The following is a 25,556-nucleotide window of genomic DNA, read 5'->3' on the forward strand; positions in this document are numbered from 1 at the left end:
TCTCCAGTGTCACTGTTCTCAGCCTGACCACTCACAAAATCTCCTGCTGTTTTTCGACCAGAGACTGGAGAGACGTCATTCCACTTTCTGGTGCCTTCTGTGAGCCAATGGAAGCCTTAGAAAATGTCACGTTACAGCAGAGATGCTGTATTTTCGATAGAGATGCCACAGAAGGAGAACAAATTGTCAGACAGGGTTCTTCCTGTATGGAATCTTCTCAGGTTTTGGCCTGCCATATGAGTTCTGTTATACTCACAGACACCATTCAAACAGTTTTAGAAACTTTAGAGTGTTTTCTATCCAAATCTACTAAGTATATGCATATTCCCGTTTCTGGGCAAGAGTAGTAACCAGTTTTAATCGGGTACGTTTTTTATCCGACCGTACAAATACTGCCCCCTAGCCACAACAGGTTTTAACAAACAGATCACCGACCATTTCGAATCCCACCGTACCTTCTCCGCAATGCAATCTGGTTTCCGAGCTGGTCATGGGTGCACCTCAGCCACACTCAAGGTCCTAAACAATATCATAATCGCCATCAACAAAAGACAGTACTGTGCAGCCGTATTCATCGACTTGGCCAAGGCTTTCGAATCTGTCAATCACTGCATTCTTATCGGCAGACTCAACAGCCTTGGTTTCTCAAATGACTGCCTCGCATGGTTCACTAAGTACTTCTCAGATAGAGTTCAGTGTGTCAAATCGGAGGGCCTGTTGTCCGGACCTCTGGCAGTCTCTATGGAGGTGCCACAGGGTTCAATTCTCGGGCCGACTCTTTTCTCTGTATACATCAATGATGTCGCTCTTGCTGCTGGTGATTCTCTGATCCACCTCTACGCAGACGACACCATTCTGTATACTTCTGGCCCTTCTTTGGAGACTGTGTTAACTAACCTCCAGACGAGCTTCAATGCCATACAACTCTCCTTCCGTGGCCTCCAACTGCTCTTAAATGCAAGTAAAACTAAATGCATGCTCTTCAAACGATCGCTGCCCGCATCTGCTTGCCCGCCTAGCATCACTACTCTGGACGGTTCTGACTTAGAATATGTGGACAACTACAAATACCTAGGTGTCTGGTTAGACTGTAAACTCTCCTTCCAGACTCATATTAAGCATCTCCAATCCAAAATTAAATCTAGAATCGGCTTCCTATTTCTCAACAAAGCATTCTTCACACATTCTGCCAAACATACCCTCGTAAAACTGACTATCCTGCCGATCATTGACTTCGGCGATGTCATTTACAAAATAGCCTCCAACACTCTACTCAGCGAACTGGAGGCAGTCTATCACAGTGCCATCCGTTTCGTCACCAAAGCCCCATATACTACCCACCACTGCAACCTGTATGCTCTCGTTGGCTGGCCCTCGCTTCATATTCATCGCCAAACCCACTGGCACCAGGTCGACTATAAGTCCTTGCTAAGTAAAGCCCCGCCTTATCTCAGCTCACTTGCACCATAGCAGCACCCAACCGTAACATGCGCTCCAGCAGGTATATCTCACTGGTCACCCCCAAAGCCAATTCCTACTTCCAGTTGTCTGCTGCCAATGACTGGAACGAATTGCAAAAATCACTGAAGCTGGAGACACATATCTCCCTCACTAACTTTAAGCATCAGCTATCCGAGCAGCTTACAGATCATTGCACCTGTACATAGCCCATCTGTAGATAGCCGATCCAACTACAGTGAGGGAAAAAAGTATTTGATCCTCTGCTGATTTTGTACGTTTACCCACTGACAAAGAAATGATCAGTCTATAATTTTAATGGTAGGTTTATTTGAACAGTGAGAGACAGAATAACCACAAAAAAATCCTGAAAAACACATGTCAAAAATGTTATAAAATGATTTGCATTTTAATGAGGGAAATAAGTATTTGACCCCTCTGCAAAACATGACTTAGTACTTGGTGGCAAAACCCTTGTTGGCAATCACAGAGGTCAGAAGTTTCTTGTAGTTGGCCACCAGGTTTGCACACATCTCAGGAGGGATTTTGTCCCACTCCTCTTTGCAGATCTTCTCCAAGTCATTAAGGTTTCGAGGATGACGTTTGGCAACTTGAACCTTCAGCTCCCGCCACAGATTTTCTATGGGATTAAGGTCTGGAGACTGGCTAGGCCACTCCAGGACCTTAATGTGCTTCTTCTTGAGCCACTCCTTTGTTGCCTTGGCCATGTGTTTTGGGTCATTGTCATGCTGGAATACCCATCCACGACCCATTTTCAATGCCCTGGTTGAGGGAAGGAGGTTCTCACCCAAGATTTGACGGTACATGGCCCTGTCCATCATCCCTTTGATGCGGTGAAGTTGTCCTGTCCCCTTTGCAGAAAAACTCCCCGAAAGCATAATGTTTCCACCTCCATGTTTGACGGTGGGGATGGTGTTCTTGGGGTCATAGGCAGCATTCCTCCTCCTCCAAACACAGCAAGTTGAGTTGATGCCAAAGAGCTCCATTTTGGTCTCATCTGACCACAACACTTTCACTCAGTTGTCCTCTGAATCATTCAGATGTTCATTGGCAAACTTCAGACGGGCATGTATATGTGCTTTCTTGAGCAGGGGGGCCTTGCGGGTGCTGCAGGATTTCAGTCCTTCACGGCGTAGTGTGTTACCAATTGTTTTCTTGGTGACTATGGTCCCAGCTGCCTTGAGATCATTGACAAGATCCTCCCGTGTAGTTCTGGGCTGATTCCTCACCGTTTTCATGGTCATTGCAACTCCACGAGGTGAGATCTTGCATGGAGCCCCAGGCCGAGGGAGATTGACAGTTCTTTTGTGTTTCTTCCATTTGCGAATAATCGCACCAACTGTTGTCACCTTCTCACCAAGCTGCTTGGCGATGGTGTTGTAGCCCATTCCAGCCTTGTGAAGGTCTACAATCTTGTCCCTGACATCCTTGGAGAGCTCTTTGGTCTTGGCCATTGTGGAGAGTTTGGAATCTGATTGATTGATTGATTGCTTCTGTGGACAGGTGTCTTTTATACAGGTAACAAACTGAGATTAGGAGCACTCCCTTTAAGAGTGTGCTCCTAATCTCAGCTCGTTACCTGTATAAAAGACACCTGGGAGCCAGAAATCTTTCTGATTGAGAGGGGGTCAAATACTTATTTCCCTCATTAAAATGCAAATCAATTTATACAATTTTTACATGAGTTTTTCAGGATTTTTTTGTTTATAGACTGATCATTTCTTTGTCATTGGGCAAACGTACAAAATCAGCAGGGGATCAAATACTTTTTTCCCTCACTGTACCTCATCCCCATATTGTGGTTTTATACATTTTTTTTTGCTGCTTTGCACCACAGTATCTCTACTTGCACATTCATCTTCTGCACATCTATCACTCCAGGGTTTATTTGCGAAAATGTCATTATTTCGCCACTACAGCCTATTTATTGCCTTACCTCCCTAATCTTACTTCATTTGCACACACTGTATATAGACTTTTCTATTGTGTTATTGACTGTAGGTTTGTTTATTCCATGTGTAACTCTGTGTTGTTGTTTGTGTCACACTGCTTTACTTTATCTTGGCCAGGTTACAGTTGTAAATGAGAACTTGTTTTCACCTAGTTTACCTGGTTAAATAAAGGTGAAATAAAAAAATATATATTAAAAAATGTGGGCCTTATAACAGGGTTTAAGTTTAACATGCTGTACTTTTACTGATTATAGTCCTACCTCGACATCCCTTGGACACTGTCAGAGGCAGCTGCCATTCAAGAGCCCTGTCTGCCACACACACCCATAACACACACCCATACCCGTGTGTGTGTGTGTGTGTGTGTGTGTGTGTGTGTGTGTGTGTGTGTGTGTGTGTGTGTGTGTGTGTGTGTGTGTGTGTGTGTGTGTGTGTGTGTGTGTGTGTGTGTGTGTGTGTGTGTGTGTGTACATGTACTGTGTGTGTTAGGACCCAGACGAGACTCTTAGCCACCAGGAGCTGTCAGAATCAGTGGCTACAACCACCCAATGGCTCCAGGTTAGTGACGCTATGTCTGAAGCCCACACCGCTGCTGTCACTAAGGTAAGCAGACATTTATAGTAAGTCCTCTACACGTGGTAGTTTTTCCTTATTAACAGTCACTAAAGGTTTAACAGTGTCTCTGTCTCTCTCTGTCTCTCTGTCTCTCTCTCTCTCTGTCTCTCTGTCTCTCTCTCTCTCTGTCTCTCTGTCTCTCTGTCTCTCTCTCTCTGTCTCTCTGTCTCTCTGTCTCTCTCTCTCTCTCTCTCTCTCTCTCTCTGTCTCTCTCTCTCTCTCTCTCTCTCTCTCTGTCTCTCTCTGTCTCTCTCTGTCTCTCTCTGTCTCTCTCTCTCTCTCTCTCTCTCTCTCTCTCTCTCTCTGTCTCTCTGTCTCTGTCTCTCTCTCTCTCTCTCTCTCTCTCTCTCTCTGTGGAGTTCAGAGGGTAACACTTTATAATAACTTTCATTTGAAAGCCAATAATATATAATTGATAAGGCATGTTTTAATGATTTACTGCACATGAATGTAAATCATAATTATACTGAACAAAAATATAAACGCAACATGTAAAGTGTTGGTCCCATGTTCCATGAGCTGAAATAAAAGATCCTAGAAATATTCCATAAGCACAAAAACATATTTCTGGACAAATCTGTTTACTTCCCTGTTAGTGAGCATTTCTCCGTTGCCAAAATAATTCATCCACTTGACAGGTGTGGCATATCAAGAAGCTGATTAAACAGCATGATCATTACACAGGTGCTAGTTGTGCTGGGGACAATAAAAGGCCACTCTGAGGCACTGTGTCACACAACACAATGCCCCAGATGTCTCAAGTTTTCAGGCATGCTGACATGCAATTGGCCTGCTGACTGCAGGAATGTCCACCAGAGCTGTTGCCAGCGAATGTAATGTTCATTTATCCACCATAAGCCACCTCCAAATTCGTTTCAGAGAATTTGCCCTCCAAGGCTGCGCTCCTGCCGAGGTCATGTGAAATCCATAGATTGACTGATTTCCTTATATTAACTGTAACTCGGTAAAATATTTGAAATTGTTGTATTTATATTTGTGTTCAGAATACTTTATTAGACATAGTAAGCTATTCATAAACATGCCTATAAAGAAGTTGTAAATTATCTGCCAATGACTTTATTGCCTTTGTTCATCAAATAAAATTGTATTTGTCACATGCACCGAATACAACAGATGTAGACCTTACAGTAAAATGCTTACTTAAAAGCCCTTATCCAACAATGCAGTTATAAGAAAAATAAGTGTTAAGAAAGTATTTACTAAAATAAACAAAAGTAAAAATGCAAATAGTCTGGGTAGTCATTTGATTAGCTGTTCAGGAGTCTTATGGCTTGGGGGTAGAAGCTGTTAAGAAGCCTTTTGGACCTAGACTTGGTGCTCTGGTACCGCTTGCCGTGTAGTAGCAGAGAGAAGTCTATGACTAGGGTGGCTGGAGTCTTTGGCAATTTTTAGGGCCTCCCTCTGACACCGCCTGGTATAGAGGTCCTGGATGGCAGGAAGCTTGGCTCCAGTGATGTACGGGGCCGTACGCACTACCCTCTGTAGTGCCTTGCGGTCGGAAGCTGAGCAGTTGCCATACCAAGCGGTTATGCAAACAGTCAGGATGCTCTGGATGGTGCAGCTGTAGAACTGTTTGAGGATCTGAAGACCCATGCCAAATCTTTTTTTGGACCATGATTGTTCGTTGGTGATGTGGACATCAAGGAACTTGAAGCCCTCAACCTGCTCCACTCCAGCCCTGTAGATGGGAATGGGGGTGTGATCGGCCCTCCTTTTCCTGTAGTCCACAATCATCTCCTTTGTCTTGATCACATTGAGGGAGAGGTTGTTATCCTGGCACCACACTGCCAGGTCTCTGACCTCCTCCCTATAGGCTGTCTCATCGTTGTTGATGATCAGGCCTACCACTGTTGCGTAGTCGGGAAAAACTTACTTATGGTGTTGGAGTCGTGCTTTGCCATGTAGTCATGGGTGAACAGGGAGTACAGGAGGGACTAAGCACACACCCCTGAGGGGCCCCCGTATAACAAAGGACTGTATAGAAAAGGACTGTATAAATGTATACATAAACATGTAGCATAAATATCTCAGTAATAACATTACAGGGAATAATAATAGCAACTACTACTAGCAGTAATAGTAAACACACACACACACACACACACATCTTAGCCATAACAACAACAACTATTACTCACTTTTACCCATGCACTCCATGAACACACTGCTGTAAATCCACCTCTAGTGACACTGAAGGCAATGGTCATCGGGCCATAGGGATGCAAGAGCATGCATCGGGCCTGATTTAGCCATTGCTGGACCAGCTACATGCTCTTAGCCAATCAGAGAGTGCCATTGTTATTGTTGTGAGAGTGCTGTCATGTTTGCTATGGTTATTATGTGCTACTATGTATTGCTATGCTACAATGCAAGGGTGCATATCGGAGAAAAAAGGGTATTAAAATAGAACACATGATGCGGACGTCTGCTTTCATCTGAGCGTTCCGATCAGATGCGGATGTGGATCAGCTAAAGACAGATAGCTAGCCCGCAGCTAGGCAGCTAGCTTCAGTACCATCTAGCTAGTCAACAGGTTTTCCTGTACCATATACAAACACTGTACAGGTGTGATCTATTGGACATTCTGACTGTATGTCAAAAATATATAAACTTTTCTTCAACCTCCTATCTGCTGTGTACTTATTTATGTTTTTAAACGTATCTGAGCCATAGCCTGGAATCACAACTAATATTCCCCGTTACTATCCCATCAGCATCCTCTCAAAGATGATGGATGTGTAAAAATCCACGGGGCCAAACGCTGCATTTTGGATTAGTTCATCTTCTGATTGGTTGAAGGTGATCTAATCACTGACAAATTAGTTTTAATAATGCCCCTCATGACATTGTCACATAGAGTTTTTAATGATGGAATGGCCAGGCTGATATTATGAGGGGAAATTCGTGAAAAGATGTATAATAATTTCAACCTTCATGAATAAGTTTGTATAAATGGCTGCAACTTTAGATTGGGTACTGCAAACAAGTTTACTAATAATTTGTACATGACGTGGTTCTTAAGACATAAACATATCGATCATGAATAAAGGCAGAAGTAATAAGTGATAGTTTATGACTTCATAGTATGTAAATTGCTCACTGACATAAACATAATGTCGTTTTTTATACATTTTATAATTATGGTTTAGAAATAATTTACAGATCATTAACAAATTCATTATCCATGATGTATTAATGAGCATTGTTAAACAGTGTTAACCGTTTACAAATACCTTAATTACTAGTGGTAAATGAAGTCGTAATAATGATTTACAAGTGTTCAGCAAATCATTAATACATGCCTTAATAATGATCTATTAATGGATTATAAATGTAAAGTGTTACCAGATCATTGAGTAAAGAAGTAATTTCATGTCAGATTCCATACCATTCTATTGGGGTTGGCTTTGATTCATTCCAATCATCTTTGTTCAGGAGTTGGACACTCCAGAGTCTTGTGTCGACCCAGAAGACACTAATTCTGGTTTAATATCTGAGAAGATCCAACCAGCACCTGAAAAAACAGACCAAGCACCTGCAGACACCCTTTCGTTACCGGCTCAGTGGAGACCCATCTCCAAGACCACTATATCAGAAAACAAGGCGACAGAATCAGTCAGTAAGGACATTAACAAGAAGACTTTGTCAGTAACCGAGAAGTCTGAATTAGTAACCAAGGCAACTGTCTCATTGCCTGAAACTAGTTCAGTGACCATGGAGACTGGACCAGCATCTGTAAAAAGTGTCTTGGCAACCAAAGAAACTGGAGAAGTACCTGTGAAGATTGGATCAGTAGCCAAAGAGATACAATCAGTACCTGAGACTACTTCTGTAACAAAGATGACTGGGTCAGTAACCAAGATGACTGGGTCAGTAACCAAGGAAATTGGGACAGTTGCCATTGGTCAGTTGCCAGATACACCCAGCAACCCCCAGGAAGACCTGGTAAGAGTACCACACCCGTGCACCACATATGTACACACACACACACACACACACACACACACACACACACACACACACACACACACACACACACACACACACACACACACACACACACACACACACACACACACACACACACACACACACACACATATACACACACAATTACCTGCACACACGTTTTACGTTTATTTTTCATAGGATGGGAGATGGGACCTCCTTCACACTCGGCTGTCTGAGAAACTCAACACCTTGAGGAATATTCAGGAGGAGGATCTACATGCGGTCAGTTCACACAGTCACACCTCCCTGATTCAACTACTCATCAGACCTGGGTCAAAATTTAGCAGAGGTACAGGATTTTAAGGGTGGCTGTTTTCAAGCCATTATATTGTGTTGATGGTGCTCTCCATGTGGTTGTGAAGGCTACAGGGTCAAGGGCAGAGGGGACCGGCGGTGGCTTTGGTGGTCTGAGAGAGATAGAGGTGTGTGCTGCAAGCCTTAGACAACTCAGACACAGAGCAAGTGGCCTTTCCTCTGCCAATTCAAAGGAAGATGGCTATCCCATGTTGGATAGAGAGCTCTACACAGCTCTGTGTGGAGTGGAGCATTCTCTGGAAACACTCACTGGCCTGTTGCTCAGTCCCTCTATTACCACTGTGGAGGACAGTCAACGAAGACTGCTACAGATGGAGGTACAGTACCTACAAACTGCTGATTTACAGATCTCTGGAAATAGGTAGCATATATTGCACACTGGCGGTGACATTTTCATTGTGCAAAAGAGCACCGATCTGTGATTGAACTTTTTTTCAACAATGTGGGAAATAAGGAGGTGATTATTCATATTATTACGTTGATGTATAAATAGTTACCGCCTAATAACACACATTGTTGAACAAGTAAACTTTGCCAGATGAAAAATTTAAAATTGGGCCAGGTTTAATCTGTGCTCTTTTGCACCATGGAAATATCACCCTGGGGTTTTTTAATCACTCACTATCAAATTAGCTAAACTGCAATAACAATAATATTTTCCGATGACAAAATCTCTGAACCTGTGCAAATGAACTGTGCATGTGTGTATGTATGTGTGCGTGTGTGTGTGTATGTCTGCGTGTGTGTGTATGTATGCATACGTGTGTGTGTGTGTGTGTGTGTGTGTGTGTGTGTGTGTGTGTGTGTGTGTGTGTGTGTGTGTGTGTGTGTGTGTGTGTGTGTGTGTGTGTGTGTGTGTGTGTGTGTGTGTGTGTGTGTGTGTGTGTGTGTGTGTGTGTGTGTGTGTGTGCGTACCTGTGTGTGTCTGTGTGCCTCACAGTGCCTCTCGGTGGAGCTGCCGGCCTTGGGTGAGGAGCTGAACCATTTAAGGTCAGGCATCATCCCAGACCAGTTGTCTGAAGCACCAGAGACCACAGCCCAGTGTGTGACCTGTCTTCAGGGTTGTTTTCAAACAGCCCAGTCAGCCCTCACCTCCTCACTGAGCCGGCTACACACAGAACTGGGCCACAGTCAGGTCAGTGGCTCCACACAAACCACCTCACAACAACTTCACAATAACATCACAACCAACCCACAACCACTTTGCAATCACCTAAGGTTTGGGATACGGTTCGAACAGAAAAAACTTGAGAGTTAAGTGTAGGAATTCATTCTGAGTGGTTAAGGTAAGGGTTAAGGTCTGGGTTAAAGCAGAACAATTAACAATGAGTGCCTAGCAATGGGATTGAACATGCGATGCGCCAAGCCGTAGTTCATGGTTTAAGCCCTTCTTCAATCCCCATCCACAACACCCTAGCAAGCCATGAGACTGCTAGATAGTAATAGGCACTTGTGTTGCGCCTTGTGGACAGTATTACAATTGCATGCTTACATCCTGGACAAATGTCTAATACCACAGTGGAACTGGTGTGACCTGGCTGCCCTATAAGCACATTATTATCCAGACTTACAGGAGCAATTAGGATTAAGTGCTTTGCTCAAGAGCACGTTGAAAGATTTTACAGCTAGTCGGCTCAGGGATTCAAACCAGCTACCTTTCAGTTACTGGCCCAACGCTCTTAACCACTGGTTTACCTGCCGCCCAGCACTTCATAATCACCTCACAAACCAGCCCACAACCACCTTACAACCATTAGCTAGAACAGATATCCTTGTGTTCTTTACGATATGCAACGGGCTCTCGTGCCTTGCTGCTTAACCAGGACTCGTCAATGTCTGTCTCTTTTCACACTGTGCGCTGCATGCAGGCAGGGACGGAGCAACAGGAGAGCCACGTGTGCGTGTATGATGATTTTGAACGTGGACAGAGTGACCCATTCACACACATCAAGGATGTCCTCATGCTGGAGGTACAACATTTAGTTTGTTAATCATAGGGCTAGTGAATGTTTGTGTGTGTTTGTTTGTGTGTGTGTGTGTGCCCCTTTGTCAGTATTTTCTTCCCACATAATCCCGTCTTTTACTCTAGATGTCTACTGCAGGTCAGTAACGATGGTGTGTCTCTGCAGTATGTCGTTGGTCGGTGTCCCGAGGAAGCAGTGGAGCTGCAGCGGGTGTCCCAGGCCCTGCTGCAGGGTTTGGCCAGTCTGGTGGAGCTAGGCAGAGAGCGTCTGGCAGACAGTCAGGACCACCCACCGCACAGCCGAACCCAGCTGACTCTGCTCAGCAGGCACAAGGTAAGCATATGCTGAGGAAAAGAGAGTGTTATGTCAAGTCATTTTATGCACATTCGACTTGGCATGGGAGCTGATGGAAAGCAAGAACAACTGTAGAGGACAGTGTCTTCCCAGTCGGAAAGCAGTTGAATCCAAGTCTAAATGAACATTTGGGATCATCTCCATGTAAACCTCTGACCAATTGCCATGTGATTTTGTCAATTTAGAAACTGGGTTTCAATTGATTATTCTGTGTCTGTCTGTGTTTGGCGATGGCTGAAAAGAAGTTGTACCAGATTATGGAGTCCCAGCTGGCGTTGGTGCAGCGGCTGTTCCAGTGTGAGCCACAGGGGGGGCTGGTTGGTCAGGAGGATGAACAGGTCCGGCTGGAGCAACAGGTCACCACTCTGCAGCAACAGGCTCTGGAGCAGGGAGCCACCATGCACAGAAGGCTTCAGGTACACGCACACACATGAAAGACCCACATAATTAAACACATACACTCTCTTTTAAACAGACACACACATACACACTGTGTATGCATGTGTGTGTGTGTAGGTCTGGACACAGTGGGAGGAGGGCTGTGTTCAGCTGGGCCGGCTGCTGGAGGAGCTGGAAGCCCTCATCCCCTGCGAGGGTCCCGTGGAGGAAGAAGAGGGGCTGCTACAGGAAAGACTGGACACCTGTCAGGTATCCAAACCTCCCTCTCCTTCTCTTCTCTCTACTACTCTTCCTTCTTTCCTTATCTTGCTCTCTTTGTGTCTGTCTCTGCTCTCTTTGTGTCTGTCTCTGCTCTCTTTGTGTCTGTCTCTGCTCTCTTTGTGTCTGTCTCTGCTCTCTTTGTGTCTGTCTCTGCTCTCTTTGTGTCTGGCTCTCTGCTCTCTTTGTCTGTCTCTCTGCTCCCTTTGTGTCTGACTCTGCTCTCTTTGTCTCTCTGCTCTCTTTGTCTGTCTCTCTGCTCTCTTTGTCTGTCTCTCTGCTCCCTTTGTGTCTGACTCTGCTCTCTTTGTCTGTCTCTCTGCTCCCTTTGTGTCTGGCTCTCTGCTCTCTTTGTCTGTCTCTCTGCTCTCTTTGTCTGTCTCTCTGCTCCCTTTGTGTCTGACTCTGCTCTCTTTGTCTGTCTCTCTGCTCTCTTTGTCTGTCTCTCTGCTCTCTTTGTCTGTCTCTCTGCTCTCTTTGTCTGTCTCTCTGCTCTCTTTGTGTCTGACTCTGCTCTCTTTGTCTGTCTCTCTGCTCCCTTTGTGTCTGGCTCTCTGCTCTCTTTGTCTGTCTCTGCTCTCTTTGTCTGTCTCTCTGCTCTCTTTGTCTGTCTCTCTGCTCTCTTTGTCTGTCTCTCTGCTCTCTTTGTGTCTGACTCTGCTCTCTTTGTCTGTCTCTCTGCTCTCTTTGTCTGTCTCTCTGCTCTCTTTGTGTCTGTCTCTCTGCTCTCTTTGTGTCTGTCTCTCTGCTCTCTTTGTCTGTCTCTCTGCTCTCTTTGTGTCTGACTCTCTGCTCTCTTTGTGTCTGTCTCTCTGCTCTCTTTGTGTCTGTCTCTCTGCTCTCTTTGTCTGTCTCTCTGCTCTCTTTGTCTGTCTCTCTGCTCTCTTTGTCTGTCTCTCTGCTCTCTTTGTCTGTCTCTCTGCTCTCTTTGTGTCTGACTCTGCTCTCTTTGTCTGTCTCTCTGCTCCCTTTGTGTCTGGCTCTCTGCTCTCTTTGTCTGTCTCTCTGCTCTCTTTGTCTGTCTCTCTGCTCTCTTTGTCTGTCTCTCTGCTCTCTTTGTCTGTCTCTCTGCTCTCTTTGTGTCTGACTCTCTGCTCTCTTTGTGTCTGTCTCTCTGCTCTCTTTGTGTCTGACTCTGCTCTCTTTGTCTGTCTCTCTGCTCTCTTTGTCTGTCTCTCTGCTCTCTTTGTGTCTGACTCTCTGCTCTCTTTGTGTCTGACTCTCTGCTCTCTTTGTGTCTGGCTCTCTGCTCTCTTTGTCTGTCTCTCTGCTCTCTTTGTCTGTCTCTCTGCTCTCTTTGTGTCTGACTCTCTGCTCTCTTTGTCTGTCTCTCTGCTCTCTTTGTGTCTGACTCTCTGCATGCTCTTTTCTCTCTTCTTTTTCTCATTGCATTGACCATCTCAGTCTTTCTTGCCGTCGCTATCACCTCCTCATCCCTCTCTCGTTCACCGTCCCATATCTCCTTCTGTCCACCCCCTTTCTTCTCCTCACATACCCAATTGAGCAACATTTGCCCACTAAGAATTAGTTTGCACTACGTAACCAGTGTATCCCTTACTCTTAATTTGTATCACTGGAAGATACTGTATATCATGAGCATAAGTCATAAGCAACAGGTGTCTTATGTCCACATGAGCGATGCATCCTTCGTGCACTGTAACGAAACCACCTGTTGTCTAATTCCAGTAACCAACAACAATGTAGGACGTGCCACAGGCTGACTCCCAAATGGCACCCTATTCCCCTCATAGGACTCTTGTCAAAAGCAGTCCACTATGTAGGGAATAGGGGGCCATTCGGGACACAGCCATACAGAGAGAGCTGGATGTGAACCAGGCCCTTCAGTGAATGAGGGATTCATGGGCACCTGGCACAATAAAGATGGAGAGAAAGAGAGATGGAAAGACAGAAGGAGAGAGAGAGGTAGACAGAGAGTAATGGGTGAAAAAAGGAGAGTTATTTGTTGTGGCATCGCTTCATTCCAAAATCAAATTACTTGGAGGAATACGGATGGCCATTATCGGAGAGTAGAACATGGTGTTCCATTTTGGATTCCCTCCCCATAACTAGCTGGCTTCCCCCCTCCCTTTTACAATTACAGAATCCTATTTCTCATCTCTCAGACGGACCGACTTGAGTGGAATGTGTGTGTGTGCACGTGTGTGTGCACGTGTGTGTGGAGGGGTAGAGTACACATGCTTCTTTTCATCAAATCTCCTTAATAGATTTATGCCTTCCCCTATCTGGCCATAATAACTGAATGAGATGCTGTTTACGATCAAATTGGCCCCCTATTCCCTATATAGTGCACTACTTTTAAACAAGCCCATAGGGCTCAAGTCAAAAGTAGTGTACTATGTAGGGAATAGGAGGCCATTTGAGACTCATAGGCACTGGTGTGTGGGGGTGGGCGTGGGTTGAGGTGAGGATTCGGGTGGTGATGATTCCGTTCTCACTCTCTCTATGCATTTCTTTCGCTCCTTTCGCCTTGTTCCCTTTCCCTTATCCCCTTTTCACATTTCTCTCCCCATTATCCCTCTCATTATTTCTCTCTTTCTGTAACCTTTGCAAACATCCCCTTCCTCCTCCTCTCTCTGTCTCCTCTCACTTTCATTCTCTGTTCCTGTCTTCCCCTCCTCTCCCTTTTCCGTCCCCGCCTCATTCCCTTTTCCTCTCCCCACATCCCACAATAATTATTTGATCCCTACATTTCTTTTCATCACCTCTTCTTTCTTCTCTCTTATTCCAAACACATTCCCTTCTCAATTTTTTATTCTTTCACATTTTCACCCTATCCCACCCCTATTCGCCCCCTTCTCTCTCTCTCTCTCCTTCCCCTTTCTCCCCCCATTAGCGAGTGCTGGCCCTGTTGGAGGAGTGCAGGCCTGCCCTGGGCTCGGTCCTGGACCAGGGGAAGGCTCTGCAGGCCTGGGGATGCAGTACCGGGGTCGGCGGCACAGGAGGCGTCCTGGAGCTGCGCTGGCGGGCTGTCCGCAGCAAGGCAGAGCAGGAGAGCCAACGCAGCCGTGACATAAGGGACAACTGGACCAGGTGGGCACACACACACAGTTTTCGGATAATGGACAGGGACATACACACACACACACACACACACACAACACAGCTGTGGCGAACACGTACAGTGCCTTCAGAAAGTATTCACACCCCTTGACTTTTTCCAAATGTTGTTGTGTTACAGCCTGAATTAAAAATGTATTAAATTGAGATTTTGTGTCAGTAGCCTACACACAATATCCCATAATGTCAAAGTGAAATTGTTTTTAGAAATGTTTACAAATTAATAAAAAATGAAAAGCTGAAATGTCTTCAGTAAAAATGTACTTAACAATTATAAGTTGCATGGACTCTTGTGTGCAATAATAGTATTTAACATTACTTTATATGACTACCCCATCTCTGTACCCAACACATACAGTCGTGGCCAAACGTTTTGAGAATGACACAAATATTAATTTTCAAAAAGTTTGCTGCTTCAGTGTCTTTAGATATTTTTGTCCAATGTTACTATGGAATACTGAAGTATAATTACAAGCATTTCATAAGTGTCAAAGGCTTTTATTGACAATTACATGAAGTTGATGCAAAGAGTCAATATTTGCAGTGTTGACCCTTCTTTTTCAAGACCTCTGCAATCCGCCCTGGCATGCTGTCAATTAACTTCTGGGTCACATCCTGACTGATGGCAGCCCATTCTTGCATAATCAATGCTTGGAGTTTGTCAAAATCTGTGGGTTTTTGTTTGTCCACCCGCCTCTTGAGGATTGACCACAAGTTCTCAATGGGATTAAGGTCTGGGCCATGGTCTGGTCTGGGCCATTTCCTGGCCATGGACCCAAAATATTGATGTTTTGTTCCCAGAGCCACATAGTTATCACTTTTGCCTTATCGCAAGGTGCTCCATCATGCTGGAAAAGGCATTGTTTGTCACCAAACTGTTCCTGGATGGTTGGGAGAAGTTGCTCTCAGAGGATGTGTTGTTACCATTCTTTATTCATGGCTGTGTTCTTAGGAACAATTGTGAGTGAGCCCACTTCCTTGGCTGCTTTACTGTTGGCATGACACAGGACTGATGGTAGCGCTCACCTTGTCTTCTCCGGACAAGCTTTTTTTCAGATGCCCCAAAGAATCGGAAAGGGGATTCAGCAGAGAAAATGACTTTACCTCCAGTCCTCAGCAGTCCAATCCCTGTACCTTTTGCAGAATATCAGTCTGTCCCTGATGTTTTTCCTGTACAGAAGTGGCTTCTTTGCTGCCCTTCTTGACACCAGACCATCCTCTAAAAGTCTTCGCCTCACTGTGTGTGAGTAACAGCTGTCGGAAGAGAGAGTAGACCAAGGTGCAGCGGAGTTAGTGTTCATCTTGAAATTTAATTCGAACAAAGAGAACACTACAAAAATGAACAAAACATGACAGTAAAACAGTCCTGTTAGGAAACACTCTAAACAGAAACAATCCCCCACAAAACCCAAAGGAAAAACAGGCTCCTTATGTGTGACTCCCAATCAGCAACACGAACTTCAGCTGTGCCTGATTGGGAGCCACACACGGCCCAAAACAAAGAAATACAAAAACATAGAAAAATGAACATAGAACGCCCACCCAATGTAACACCCTGGCCTAACCAAAAATAAAGAACAAAAACAACTCTCTATGGCCAGGGCGTTACAGCGTGCAGATGCACTCACACCTGCCTGCTGCCATTCCTGAGCAAGCTCTGTACTGGTGGTGCCCCGATCCCGCAGCTGAATCAACTTTAGGAGATGGTTCTGGCGCCTGCAGGACTTTCTTGGGCGCCCTGAAGCCTTCTTCACAACAATTGAACCACTCTCCTTGAAGTTCTTGATGATCCGATAAATGGTTGATTTAGGTGCAATCTTACTGGCAGCAATATCCTTGCCTGTGAAGCCCTTTTTGTGCAAAGCAATGATGACGGCACGTGTTTCCTTGCAGGTAACCATGATTGACAGAGGAAGAACAATGATTCCAAGCACCACCCTCCTTTTGAAGCTTCCAGTCTGTTATTCGAACTCAATCAGCATGACAGAGTGATCTCCAGCCTTGTCCTCGTCAACACTCACACCTGTGTTAACAAGAGAATCACTGACATGATGTCAGCTGGTCCTTTCATGGCAGGGCTGAAATGCAGTGCAAATGTTTTTTGGGGATTCAGTTAATTTGCATGGCAAAGAGGGACTGCAATTAATTGCAATTCATCTGATCACTCTTCATAACATTCTGGAGTATATATGCAAATTGCCATCATACAAACTGAGGCAGCAGACTTTGCGAAAATTAATATTTGTGTCATTCTCAAAACTTTTGGCCACGACTGTACACTTATCTGTAAGGTCCCTCAGTCGAGCATTACATTTCAAGCACATATTCAACCACAAAGACCAGGGAGGTTTTCCTATGGTTTGCAAAGGATTGGTACATGGGTAAAAAAAAGCAGACACTGAATATCACTCTGAGCATGGTACAGTTATTAATTACACTTTGAGAGGTGTATCAATATAAATCAGTTGCCAGAGAGGAAGGAAACTGCTCAAGGATTTCACAATGAGGCCAATGGTGAGTTGAATGGCTGTGATAGGAGAAAACTGAGTCTGGATCAACAACATTGTACATACCCCACAATATTAACCTAAATGACAGAGAGTAAAGAAGGAAACCTGTACAGAAGAAAATGTTCCAAAACATGCATCCTGTTGGAGTTTTTAAGAAACGGAATAGAGCTAAGCCTTGGCAAAATCCTAGAGGAAAAACTGGTTCAGTCTGCTTTCCAACAGACACTGGGAGACAAATTCACCTGTCAGTAGGACAATAATCAAGACCAAATATACACTGCAGTTTATTACCAAGGTGACATTGAATGTTCCTTAGTGGCCTAGTTACAGTTTTGACTTAAATAGTCTTGAACATCTATGGCAAGACTTGAGGATGACTGTTTAGCAATGATCAACAACCAACTTGACAAATTGGCAAAATATGATCAACAACCAACTTGACTGAGAGACATGGCAAAATATTGTACAATCCTCTGTCACTCTTCCTGGGGTCCACACAAAACATGAAACATAATACAGAACATCAATAGACAAGAACAGCTCAAGGACAGAACTACATACATTTTTTAAAAAGGCACACGTAGCCGAGATATCAATGCATACACACAACTATCTAGGTCAAATAGGGGAGAGGCATTGTGCCGTGAGGTGTTACTTTATCCTTTTTAGTATAGGAGTCCCGCTAGTGGCACACCTCGACAACATCCGGTGAAATTGCAGAGCGTGAAATTCAAATGACAGAAATATAAATATTTAACATTCATGAAAATACAAGTGTTATACATCAAAATAAAGCTTAACTTCTTGTTAATCCAGCCGCTGTGTCAGATTTCAAAAAGGCTTTACGGCGAAAGCATAACATGCGATTATCTGAGGACAGCGCCCCGCTTACAAAAGCATACAAACATTTTCAAGCCAAGTAGAGGAGTCACAAAAGACAGAAATAGCGATAAAATTAATCACTTACCTTTGATGATCTTCATATGGTTGCTCTCACAAGAGTCCCTGTTACACAATAAATGTTTGATTTGTTCGATAAAGTTCCTCTTTATGTCCCAAAAACTCTGTTTTGTTGGCGCGTTTTGTTCAGTAATCCACTGGCTCAAAGGCGGTCACAACAGGCAGAAGAATACATCCTAATAGTACCGGTAACGTTCGTCGAAGCATGTCAAACAATGTTTATAATTAATCCTCAGGTTGTCTATTGTCTAAATAATCGATAATATTTCAACCGGACAATAGCGTCTTCAATAGAAAGGAAAAATAACAAAGGGCGCGTAATCGGTAACCTGCGCAAAGGAGCTCGGGTTGATTCTGCATGCCACTGACAAAATGGTCTCATTCTTCCTCATTTTTCAGAATACCTGAATACCTTTCAGAATGCCTGAAACAATGTCTAAAAACTGTTGACATCTAGTGGAAGCCATAGCAACTGCAATCTGGATCCAAACCCAATAGATACTGTATAGGCATTCAATTGAAAACTACACACATCAAAAATATCCCACTTCCTGGATGGATTTTCCTCAGGTTTTTGCCTGCCATATCAGTTCTGTTGTACTCACAGACATTATTTTAACAGTTTTGGAAACTTCAGAGTGTTTTCTATCCAAATCTATGCATATCCCAGCTTCTGGGCCTGAGTAAGAGGCAGTTTACTTTGGGCACCTCAGTCATCCAAACCTCCGAATACTGCCCCCTATCCTAAAAAAGTTATCTGTTTTTTGAAACCAGGTTTATTTGAGCAATATGAGATGGAAGGAAGTTCCATGCAATAAGGGCTCTATATACTGTAATACTGTATGCTTTCTTGAATTTGTTCTGGATTTGGGGACTGTGAAAAGACACCTGGTGGCATGTCTGGTGGGATAAGTGTGTGTGTCAGAGCTGTGTGTAAGTTGACTATGCAAACAATTTGGGATTTTCAACACATTCATGTTTCTTATGTAAAGAAGAAGTGATGCAGTTAGTCTCTCCTAAACTCTTAGCCAAGAGAGATTGGCATGCATAGTATTTATATCTGCCCTCTGATTACAATTAAGAGCAAACCGTGCCGCTCTGTTCTGGGCCAGCTGCAGCTTAACTAGGTCTTTCCTTGGAAGCACTCGACCACACGACTGGACAATAATCAAGATTAGACTAAACTAGAGCCTGTAGAACTTATTTTTTGGAGTGTGGTGTCAAAAAAGCAGAGCATCTCTTTATTACGACCAAACTTCTCCCCATCTTTACAACCATTGAATCTATATGTTTTGACCATGACAGTTTACAATATAAGGTAACGCCAAGTTATTTAGTCTTCTCAACTTGTTCAACAGCCACACCATTCATTACCAGATTCAGCTGAGAATTTAAGGAATGATTTGTACCAAATACAATGCTCTTAGTTTTAGAGATGTTCAGGACCCGTTTATTACTGGCCACCCATTCCAAAACAGACTGCAACACTTTAAGGGTTTCAGTGACTTCATTAGCTGTGGTTGCTTATGCGTGTATGGTTGAATCATCAACATATATGGACACACATGCTTTGTTTAATGCCAGTGGCAGGTCATTGGTAAAAATAGAAAAGAGTAGAGAGCTGCCCTGCGGTACACCACACTGTACATGTTTGACATAAGAGAAGCTTCCATTAAATAAAACCCTTTGAGTTCTATTAGATAGATGGCTCTGAATCCACAATATGGAAGAGGTTGAAAAGTCATAACACATACGTTTTTTCAACAACAGGTTACGGTAAATAATATCAAAGGCTGCACTGAAATTTAACAGTACAGCTCCCACAATCTTCTTATTATCAATTTCTTTCAACTAATCATCAGTCATTTGTGTCAGTATAGTACATGTTGAGTGCCCTTCTCTATAAGCATGCTAAAAGTCTGTTGTTAATTTGTTTACAGAGAAATAGCATTGTGTTTGGTCAAACATAATTTTTTCCAACAGTTTTCTAAGAGCTGGCAGAACCAGTAAAGGCCGCTTTACCACTCTTGGGTAGCGTAATTACTTTGGCTTCCCTCCAGACCTGAGGGAAGAATATAGAGTCAGCTACCATGCTCAGTAGCTTTCCATCTAAGTTGTCAATTACAGGAGTTTTGTCATTATTGATCGATAACAATAATTTTTCCACCTCTCCCACACTAACTTTCAAAATTCAAACTTGCAATGCTTTTCTTTCATTATTTTTTTTTTTTATGCCTGAATACATTTGCTCACTGTTCGTTGTTGGCATTTCTTGCCTAAGTTTGCCCACTTTGCCAATGAAATAATCATAAAAATAATTGCCAACATAAAATGGTTTTGTGATAAATAAGCCGATGAAAGAGTTGAATTTGTTTTTCTGCCCATAATTTCATTTAAAGTACTCAAGTGTTTTTTCCATCATTCTTTATATCATTGATCTTGGCTTCATAATACAGTTTCTTATTTTTTTGTTATTGAGTTTAGTCACATAATTTCTCTATTTGCAGTAAGTAAGCCAGTCAGATGTGCAGCCAGACTTATTAGCCACTCCTTTTGCCCCATCTCTTTCAACCATACAGTTTTTCAATTCCTCATTAATCCATGGAGCCTTAACAGTTCTAACAGTCAGTTTCTTAACAGGTGCATGTTTATCAATAATTGGAAGAAGCAATTTCATAAATGCATTAAGTGCAACATCTGGATGCTCCTCATTAATCACATCAGACCAACAAATATTTTTAACATCATCCACATAAGAGTCAGAGCAAAATATTTTGTATGATCTCTTATGCACTATTTTAGGACCAGCTGTTGGAACTTTGGCTTTCCTGGATTTTGATGCTATATTGTGATCACTGCATCCAATGGGTACGGATACAGCTTTAGAGCAAAGTTCTACAGTATTAGTAGAAATGTGATCGATACATGTGGATGATCTTGTTCCTGTAGTGTTTGTAAACACCCTCGTATGTTGATTCATAACCTGAACCAGATTACAGGCCCTGATTACAGTAAGAAGCTTCCTCTTGAGCGGACAGCTTTATGAAAACCAGTCAATATTCAGGTCCCCAAGAAAGTAGACCTCTCTGTTTACATCACATACACTATCAAGCATTTCACACATATTATTTAGATACTGACTGTTAGCACTTGGTGGCCTATAGCAACACCCCAAAATAAAAGGCTTTCGATGTGCCAAGTGAACCTGCAACCACAAAACTTCAATAACACTTGATATAAGATCTTCTCCAAGTATTACAGGGATATGGCTCGGAATATATACAGCAACACCTCCCCCATAAGCATTTCTGTATCTTCTATAGATGTTATATACTTGTATTGCTACTGCTGTATCATCAAATGAATTATCTAAGTGAGTCTCAGAAATGGCTAATATATGAATGTTATCTGATGTTAGCAGGTTATTGATTTCATGAACCTTATTTCAAAGGCTACATATATTAATATGGGCTATTTTCAGCCCTTTCCTGGGTAGCTTATCAGAGATAGACATAATACTGAAAAGAGCAAACAAAGCAAGAGAAAAAAATATCCATTCAGCAGTCTATTAACCAATTGGGGTGTGTGTGTGATGCGGTGTGCAAAGCTCTTGTAGACTTACCCAGAAAGACGCACAGCTGTAAGTGCTGCCAAAGGTGATTCTAACATATATTGACTCGGGGTTGAATACTTATCTAATGAAGATATTTTAGTGATTTATTTTCCATTCATTAAAACAAAAAGAGTATTTTGTGTAGATCGTTGACAAAAAATGACAATTATATCCATTTGAATCCCACTTTGTAACACAACAAAATGGGGGTAGAGTCAAGGGTGTGTGATTACTTTCTGAAGGCACTATAAATGCGGACTGCTCTGCATAAGGACACATCGACCCCTGTTTGAACCCTGTTTTCCCTCTTGTAGGTTCCACAACGACTCTGTGTCGCTCACTGGATGGATGGGCAGTGCTAAAGAACGCCTGAAGACATGGACAAGTCTGCCCGACGCCACACCTCAAAACGAGGAGCTCACCTGTACTTACCTCATCCAACTACTGGTAAAATTGTTAGGGAAAAAACTTTAGATGACACGATTTGTAGCTCAATGTAGTAAATAATCGGAATTCATGTTACATGACTGACAGTGTCATCCAGACCCTACCGGAAATGTACATGTAAGAAAAATGTATTGATACACAGAATAACAACTTTTATTGTATAACACATTAAATTGTAACATGTTAAAAATGCAGTCCATCTGTCTTTTCTTTCACAAACACCTGAAAAGCTAGTTTGGAGTGAATTTTTGGTTCCTAAATACATTACAAATGTGTTGGAAACATCAAGTCAGTTCACATGCCATGGAAAATGTTAGAATTGCAAACTGAATGTGTGAATTTTGTTTGAAATTTCCGGTATGGGAGCTGTTCGATTTGACGTTTATTTCTTTGACAGGAGTTTTCAGTGGAGCTGGAAACCAAGTCCGCTGAAAAGGCCTCTGCGCTCAGGGCGGGCACATTGCTACTGCAGCTGAAGGAGGCTGATGCACCGGGGCTGCGCAGACAGCTAGAGCAGCTGGAGCAAACTTGGACCGAAGTCACGTCTGCACTTCCCATAGCCCAGGAGAGACTGCACCAGGTGGGGATATGATTGGTTTGTTGATTGTTTGACTGGTTTGTTGATTGTTTGGTTGTGCTCTTGATGAGCAGCTGAGTAGAGGAATCAGGTGTCTTGTAGTAGAAACAGGCTGTAGTGTAGTAGAACCAGGTTGTAGTGTAGTAGAACCAGGTTGTAGTGTAGTAGAACCAGGTTGTAGTGTAGTAGAACCAGGTTGTAGTGTAGTAGAACCAGGCTGTAGTGTAGTAGAACCAGGCTATAGTGTAGTAGAACCAGGTTGTAGTGTAGTAGAACCAGGCTGTAGTGTAGTAGAACCAGGCTGTAGTGTAATAGAACCAGGCTGTAGTGTAGTAGAACCAGGCTGTAGTGTAGTAGAACCAGGCTGTAGTGTAGTAGAACCAGGCGGTAGTAGAAGCATTTGTAGTGTAGTAGAACCAGGCTGTAGTGTGGTAGAACCATGCTGTCATTCAAAACATGTAACTCAGGACTCATTTTCTTGCTGGCCAATGCCTCTCTGTCATTGATACAGTGGGATTAACCTTCTTTATGTGGGCAATTAATCATTTCACTCTCCTAGGCATTGGTGCAGCATGATCCGTGCGCACATGAACACAGGATTTCCAATCCAGATTGTGCTCTGAGAAAAAGCTGTCAATAACGGGAAACACATCCTCACCTGTAGTTCTCCCCGTTAGCTTCTTGCAGAACAGAATGTGCTCATTCATTTACGAAATGTCTCTGTATCGCACAAACGCAATAACCTGGGCTTCCTCACTGACATCAGTCGATTCGTCCAACTGCAGAGAAACATGACCCACCAAGCCGCGCTGCTTCTTAACACCCGCTCGCTTAACCTGGAAGCCAGCCGCACCAATGTGTCGGAGGAAACACTGTTCAACTGACGACCGAAATCAGCTTGCTGGCACCCGGCCCGCCACAAGTAGTCGCTAGAACACGATGAGCCAAGGAAAGGCCCCGGCCAAACCCTCCCTTAACCTGGACGACGCTGGGCCAATTGCACGCCACCCTATGGGACTCCTGGTCACGGACGGCTGTGACAGCCTGGGATCGAACCCCAGGCTCTAGTGACTCCTCAAACACTGCGATGCAGTGCCTTAGACTGCTGTGCCACTCGGGAGGCCCAAGATTGAAATAACTTAAACATATTTTGGGGGGTAATATTTTTCCCGATATTTTTTTTCTTCCATTTTTTTAAAATATCTTCCCACGTACCCCATGGGGAATGCCGACGTACCCGTACCCCTGGTTGGGAAACAATGCTCTTCGTAACCAGCGTGGAAAGGAAAGAGCTGGAAAACCAAGCGTGATGGAAAAGAGAGGAGTGAAAAGGAAAGGAGAGCAAGCCTAGCTGGGCTATTGAGACACACCCATTATCTTTCAAATAATCTCCTAACAACACACACAGATGGGATGACCAAAGAGAAGAGGCGAAGACTAGTTTTTCATTTGGCCCCTCGTCTATCACCATTGAATCCGAGCAGGTTCTCAGAACTTTCAAAAAACGGCTGACCGTTGTGCCAAACTGAACAGTGAGGGTGCATCCAAAATGGCACCCTATTCCCTATTTAGTGCACTACTTTTGAGCTGGTAGTGCACTATATAAGGAATATGGTGTCGTTTGGGATTGACCCTGTGAACTCTTTCATGTACAATATGACCTGTTGTGGGTTCATTGACTTGATGAAGATAGGGGAGAGGAGGAGATGAAAGAAGAAGCTTATCTTCAGACAACGGGGGTTGCACGTCATTGGCACTGGCTCCCACAGTGCATGCATCACCAGAGCATCAAAACCCATTACCTATACTCACACACACACACACACACACAGAACATGCACAGAGGCATACACAGTCACGCAGTCACACACGCACACACACGGGCATTGCCCCCTCTCCTCCCCCTTGCAGCTGTGGTCTCAGTGAAGGCCAGTTCACAGCGCCGCATACAACGACTCTCTTTCTTTCTTTTTAACTCTCCTTTTTCCCCCCTGTGTTTTGTCAAATAAAGGATATAAGTCAGCTACTGGGAAACTCCTCAATAAGAGCAGAAAGGGATAGTTCATGCATGTTTTCCACTTATTTTGTCTGTGGTCGAATTCACAGCTTTAGGATATTCTAAAACGACATAAAAAACATTGTATATTTACACTGGTATGTCTTTCTAAAGCCATGCTCTACATTATATTGTTGACTATACAGTGCATCCAGAAAGTATTCATACCCCTTGACTTATACCACATTTTGCTGTGTTACAGCCTCAATTCAAAATGGATCAAATAGATTTTTTCTCTCGCTCATCTACATACCACATTATGACAAAGTGAAAATGAAATACAGAAATATCGAATTTACATAAGTATTCACACCCATGAGTCAATACATGTTAGAATCACCTTTGGCAGCAATTACAGTCTTTCTGGGTAATTCTCTAAGAACTTTGCACACGTGGATTGTACAATATTTGCACCAAATAATTCTTCAAGCTCTGTCAAGTTTGTTGTTGATCATTGCTAGACAGACATTTTTAAGTCTTTCCAAAGATGTTCAAGCTGATTTAAGTAAAAACTGTAACTAGGCCACTCAGGAACATTCAACGTGGTCTTGGTAAGCAACTCCAGTGTATATTTGGCCTTGTGTTTTAGGTTATTGTCCTGCTGAAAGGTGAATTTGTCTCCCAGTGTCTGTTGGAAAGCAGACTGAACCAGGTTTTCCTCTAGGATTTTGCCTGTGCTTAGCTCTATTCCATTTATTATATATATATTTTTTTTTAACTCCCTAGTCCTTGCCGATGACATGCATGCCCATGACATGATGCAGCCACCACGCTTAATTTGTTGTGTTGGATTTTCCCCAAACATAATGCTTTGTATTCAGGACATAAAGTTAATTTCTTTGCAACATTTTTTGCAGTTTTACTTTAGTGCCTTATTGCAAACAGGATATCATAAAGTTCGTCGTCTGAGGAGGAGAAATCATTGGACCAATATGCAGCAGTGAAAT

At 43.3% G+C, this 25,556-nt stretch overlaps 1 protein-coding gene across 1 annotated transcript in view; it reads left to right on the forward strand.

Moving 5' to 3' along the window:
* Window positions 1–25,556, forward strand: part of syne2a (spectrin repeat containing, nuclear envelope 2a) — a 216,192-nt gene that overhangs the window by 108,168 nt on the left and 82,468 nt on the right. The window contains exons 65-76 of the mRNA XM_082961486.1: window positions 3,921–4,034; window positions 7,503–8,012; window positions 8,217–8,300; window positions 8,441–8,710; window positions 9,334–9,528; window positions 10,262–10,363; window positions 10,523–10,690; window positions 10,954–11,127; window positions 11,228–11,359; window positions 14,223–14,419; window positions 21,844–21,976; window positions 22,374–22,556. Coding sequence (XP_082817612.1) covers window positions 3,921–4,034; window positions 7,503–8,012; window positions 8,217–8,300; window positions 8,441–8,710; window positions 9,334–9,528; window positions 10,262–10,363; window positions 10,523–10,690; window positions 10,954–11,127; window positions 11,228–11,359; window positions 14,223–14,419; window positions 21,844–21,976; window positions 22,374–22,556 — 2,262 coding nt within the window. The remainder of the gene's footprint in view (window positions 1–3,920; window positions 4,035–7,502; window positions 8,013–8,216; window positions 8,301–8,440; window positions 8,711–9,333; window positions 9,529–10,261; window positions 10,364–10,522; window positions 10,691–10,953; window positions 11,128–11,227; window positions 11,360–14,222; window positions 14,420–21,843; window positions 21,977–22,373; window positions 22,557–25,556) is intronic.

The sequence above is a fragment of the Salmo salar genome, chromosome 15, assembly GCF_965601325.2.
Source record: "Salmo salar chromosome 15, fSalSal1, whole genome shotgun sequence".
NCBI classification, from domain to species: domain Eukaryota; kingdom Metazoa; phylum Chordata; class Actinopteri; order Salmoniformes; family Salmonidae; genus Salmo; species Salmo salar.